Source organism: Triticum aestivum, chromosome 7B (genome assembly GCF_018294505.1).
Source record: "Triticum aestivum cultivar Chinese Spring chromosome 7B, IWGSC CS RefSeq v2.1, whole genome shotgun sequence".
NCBI lineage: Eukaryota > Viridiplantae > Streptophyta > Magnoliopsida > Poales > Poaceae > Triticum > Triticum aestivum.
In genome coordinates, this window is record NC_057813.1 from 624,171,621 (window position 1) to 624,176,759 (window position 5,139).

A 5,139-nucleotide genomic window follows, 5' to 3' on the forward strand; every position below is an offset into this window, starting at 1 on the left:
AGCACGCATTTCTTGCGGCAGCCGCTGCCAGCGATAACATGAGCAGTGGCAAACAGGCAATTGTTGATCATGTGGAAGCCTCGTCGAACCGGCCGTACGCGTTCAAGCTACAGAGATAAATTGGTTCCAATAGCAAACCAAAATAAAATTATCCCTTAGTTGACGCGCACGCACACAGGGCTAAGCAGCTGGATCGATTCTCCTTGAGCTCGCTCTCACGTGCTTCCTCCGTTCCAAAATAGATGACCCAACTTTGTACTAACTTTAGTATAAAGTTGGGTGATCTATTTTAAAACGGAGGGAATACTACGTAGGAATCTAAGGGCATCTCCAACACAGATATCCAAATGAATCCTATCTGTCTTGCAAAATGTAAGGAGTAGCTCCAAGTCGAAGAAGATTGATCACATGGTACCGAGTGGACGTAAATTTTTGCTAGAACGGATTTGATCGCATGACAAATTCTTCTACACACAAAAAACATAGTACTATATAATTGTATGGAAAGCACCTTTCACAAGGACTAATCTCTGCAATGCATAATAAGTATCCTAGTTTTTTAGTTCTAAAGCCAGTATGAGTTATTTGGAGACCTAGTTCCAGTTGCTCAGGATAGCAAGTCTGGTAATCAGGGATTCCACAACAGACACACTTTTCCAAGTTATCATCAGAATTCAGAAGCACAAGCAAAATAAACTAAATCTCAGATGCAGCTATTGGACCTAGGCTCCTGCATTTAATTGTCAACAAAGCCCTGTTACTTCTAAAACGACTGGCCAAAACAATATCATGACACCTTCACCACTTCAAATTTGAGCCTCCCGTCATCGACAGCATCAATGGAGATTGAGGAGCCTTCCACGACATGTCCATTGACTAGCATCTCAGAGAGATCAGTCATCACATTCTTCAGCAACCACCTCTTTACAGGCCTTGCGCCATACATCTGTCACACAAATTAACAATGGATGATGATGGTTACCACCAAAACACGCAGACAAATGAAAAGACGTGAGCCCTCCGGCTTGGAAAGAAACAAGCTGTTCTTACTGGGCTGTACGATTCCGACAAAACCACCTCCAACGCGGCATCGCTCGCAGATAGACAAATGCCCTTGCTAGCGACTCTGGCGACAATCCTCTTCATCTGGATTTTCACAATCTCCTTCAGTTTGTCGCGCGAAAGCGGCTCAAATATCACAATCTCACTCATCCTGTTGCAAAGCTCAGGTTTGAAGTGTTTCTGCACCTGCAACAACAAACATATATGCCACTCAGCATGCGTCCACTGGACAGACACTTACAACAACAGTCTCTTGTATACACAAACCTGATGCATCACAAGGTCCCGTGCAGCTTCCATCGTGCCGTTTCCAGCCATTCCAGCTGTTAGATGCTCCGCTCCTAGATTTGAGGTCATGATGATGATGGTATTCTTGAAATCCACGGTCCGGCCTTTCCCATCCGTCAACACACCATCATCCAGAAGTTGCACGAAAAGGTTCAACACCGACGGATCTGCCTTCTCCACCTCATCAAAAAGGATAACACTGTATGGGCGTCTCCTGATTTTCTCCGTCAGCTGTCCACCGTCTTCATGGCCATTGTAGCTTCAAGAAGGCACAGGCAAAACAACTACGATGAGCAGAATTAAAGTATGATTTGAGAATGTTCAAAAAGATAATACAAATTATACCTTGGAGGGGCTCCGATGAGACGCAGCACAGATCCCCTGTCAACAAATTCAGACATGTAAAAGCGAACCAGCATCTTCTCGCTGTCAAATAGCTGCTCCGCTAGAGCTTTTGCAAGCTCTGTCTTTCCAACACCAGTCGAGCCTAAGAAGAGGAAAGAGTCTATGGGTTGGCCAGGCTGACCAAAGCCGGCCCTGGAACGTAACACTGCTTGCGCAACCAGATTTACGGCTTCATCCTGGCCAACAACTCGCTCGCGTAGTCTGCTTGGTAGGTGGATTAGTCTATGCTTCTCCTCTTGGTCAAGCGCAGCGACAGGAATTCCAGTCCATTGGCTCACAACCTTCAAATAACAATGTTAGAATTTGCAGGACAGGCACATCTCGTCAATCAAAACAGTACACAGCTATCATTAGGAAGAGAATGCCTACTTGCGCAACATGATTTGGGGAAACAATTGCCTCCTTGGCTGCATTTTTAGAGGTACTCTGCACAGTGTTCACATTCACTTCTTGGTCGCCAACTGGCATCATCGTTTTGGTTGCCGTGGCACAAGCCTCATCAATCAGGTCAATTGCCTTGTCAGGAAATTGACGACCTACAGTAAGGACTAAGGACATCAATATAATCGGTCAATTTGCACCAACATATACACATCCTTGCCACTCATGAGAGCAACTCGGCACAAAGAAAGCACTGCTCCATTAATTGATGCACATGACACTATAATGAATTTGTTCAATAGCATAAAACATGATTTATATTCCCTCCGTTCCTAAATATAAGTCTTTCTAGAGATTACACTATGGACTACATACAGAGCAAAATGAGTGAATCTACACTCTAAAATATGTCTATATACATCCGTATGTAGTTTGTAGTGGAAACTCTAAAAAGACTTACATTTAGGAACGGAGGGAGTACATTAGTTGAACTAAATTAAACTGAATGTATGTGATGCAACATGGGTACTTGACAGCAGTCTCATGAAATAATTCCTGCCCTTCAATTGCACCAACGTATATGCATCCTTGCCACTCATGAGAGCAACTCGGCAGAAAGAAAGCACTGCTCTATTAATTGATGCATATGACACTATCATGAATTTGTTCAATATGTAAACATGATTTATACATTAGTTGAACTAAATTAAACTGAATGTATGTGATGAAACATGGGTACTCCATAGCAGTCTCATGAAATAATTCCTGCCCTTCAATTGCACCTACAGCAGAACCATTCATGCTTCATTAGACTTCCTGACAAACTAGATGAGTCCGTGCATCTACTAACCACCTCTCTGGAAACAAAGTGAGCAAAATTAATTCCTCACCGGTGATGTAGCGGCCAGCGAGCTGTGCAGCGGCAACAAGAGCAGCATCTTGGATTTCTAAGCCGTGGTGCTGTTCATACTGCTGCTTTAGAGCCCGCAGCATGGCAATGGTGTCCTGCATGCTTGGCTCCTCAACGTGCACCTTCTGGAACCGCCGCTCGAGCGCAGCATCCTTCTCAATGTACTTGCGATAATCATCAAAAGTCGTCGCACCCACACAACGGATACGACCACGGGCCAACGCTGGCTTGAGCATATTGGCAGCGTCTTGGCATCCCCCCAATCCATCACCGGCACCAAGAAGCATGTGCATCTCGTCGATGAAGAGAACTATCTTGCCACCTGAGTCCTCCGCCTGCTTTATCACGCTTTTTATGCGTTCCTCGAACATGCCACGGAACAGAGTCCCAGAAACCATTGCCGCGAGATCAACCTCCACGACGCGTGCCCCGGCGAGTGCCGCAGGGACCTTCCCGGCAGCGATGCGCTGTGCAAGGCCCTCAGCGATGGCCGTCTTGCCGACTCCTGCAGCACCGACCAGCGCGGCACAGTTCTTGGTCTTGCGGCAGAGGATGGAGACGACGCGGTCAATCTCACTGTCGCGGCCGACCACCGGGTTGGCTGCCTGCTTGCTGCAGGTCATGTCACGGCCGTAGCTGCGCAGGCACGAGTTGCGCTCGTAGTACCTCCAAGCTGCCCAGCACAAACCGAAGGCTGCTCCAACACAGAGAACGCTCTCCACCCCTCGATACAACCTAAACACATGTGACAAGAGCCGATCGAAGACCGCACTTGTCGAATCTTCTCCATCAGACAACATAACCCAGGTCCCAAGCCGAGTATCGTAGATTGCAGTCGCTTCCATAAGGTGATGGTGATGAAAAGACCTAACCTGAGCAAGGAAATTGCACTGCAATAATTCAACATATGCATATTGAAGAAGTATCGGACTTCAAATTGTATTACAAGGCGGAGTTGTAACAAAATTTCTTGTTCTGTTTTGCTTTGGAAACCGAGTTGTGATAAAAAAAATTGTATTTTTAGGGGGAGTTCAAAATTTGTCTGCTGAGAGGAAGGATTCCAAGATCCGGGGCCAACTATTAACATGACACAAATATCATCTTTCCTCTAAATTAAGTACAGTAGCAGAACTGTGACAGGGGGGGATTGGGATTTGAGGGGCGAAAGTAAATTACCCGATCGAGTAGTGGGCGAAAGTTTCCTCCGCGCCGCCGCCTCCTCCTCCTAGACTCCGACCGCTCCACCCGCCGCTCCTCCAAGGAGCCCCCTTCAGGCTCACTGCCGCCGGCGCCTCTCCGCCGCTTGCCTGGAGGCTGGGCCGACAGCTCTCGTCGCCTCGCCCTGCTCAGCTGCCCTACCCTACCTCGCTCTGGTGGTCGGTCGACGCCTCAGAGCGAAGGGAGCACTTGGGCTTTACCACCCACAACTGGGCCGCCGAGGCTCGCTATCTACCAAAATTCACCAGATGGGCCCACGATCAACTTGGACGCGAAAGGCCCATGGTGCGTGCTGATGGGAGGGCCCACTCGCGTGACACCCAGAAACCAGCAATGGCGTGCACTGTTTTTGTTTTTGTTTTTTGGGGAGACATTTTTTTTTTGGAATGAAAGAACAAAGAACAAACCGATGGAATTGCCGAAAAACGATTTCTTTTCTTTTCAAATTTAATTTCCAGCCCTTTGTTCTTTCATTCAATTATTTCAGAAAATAAAGTCCGAATCAATGTAAGACATCTGGAAAATGCTTGAGAAAAATCTGGAAAATTTTGTAGCACATTGGCATAATATTGGTCTATATTGTCGCAAAAATTCAAATCAAAATTTAAAACATTGGAAGATATACAAAAATTACAATTTTAGCATCAATGTGATAATGGGCCAAATGTAAAGCCCAACTTCTGTTCTGTACTATACGTTGTCGATTTTGTGATCTTTGTACCTCAAGCAATATTTCAAATTTTGAGTTGAAATTTGGCGACAACATAGATTGATGTGGTGTGAATGTGCTAATTTTTTCCAAAATTTTTAAACATTTTTATTATGCTACGGGCATCCGGTGCACCGGTAGCACCACAAGCACCGATGCACCAGAT

At 46.1% G+C, this 5,139-nt stretch overlaps 1 protein-coding gene across 1 annotated transcript; it reads right to left on the reverse strand.

Moving 5' to 3' along the window:
• Positions 1 to 496: 496 nt before the first annotated feature.
• On the reverse strand, positions 497 to 4,451 carry LOC123157102 (chaperone protein ClpB). Its single transcript, XM_044575346.1, has 7 exons — positions 4,223 to 4,451; positions 3,027 to 3,918; positions 2,125 to 2,291; positions 1,696 to 2,036; positions 1,330 to 1,609; positions 1,051 to 1,248; positions 497 to 946 (listed from the first exon to the last, which is right to left on the reverse strand). Exons 2-7 carry the CDS (start codon positions 3,889 to 3,891, stop codon positions 788 to 790), a joined length of 2,010 nt encoding a protein of 669 aa, XP_044431281.1. The 5' UTR covers positions 3,892 to 3,918; positions 4,223 to 4,451; the 3' UTR covers positions 497 to 787.
• Between the last annotated feature and the right edge of the window lie 688 nt (positions 4,452 to 5,139).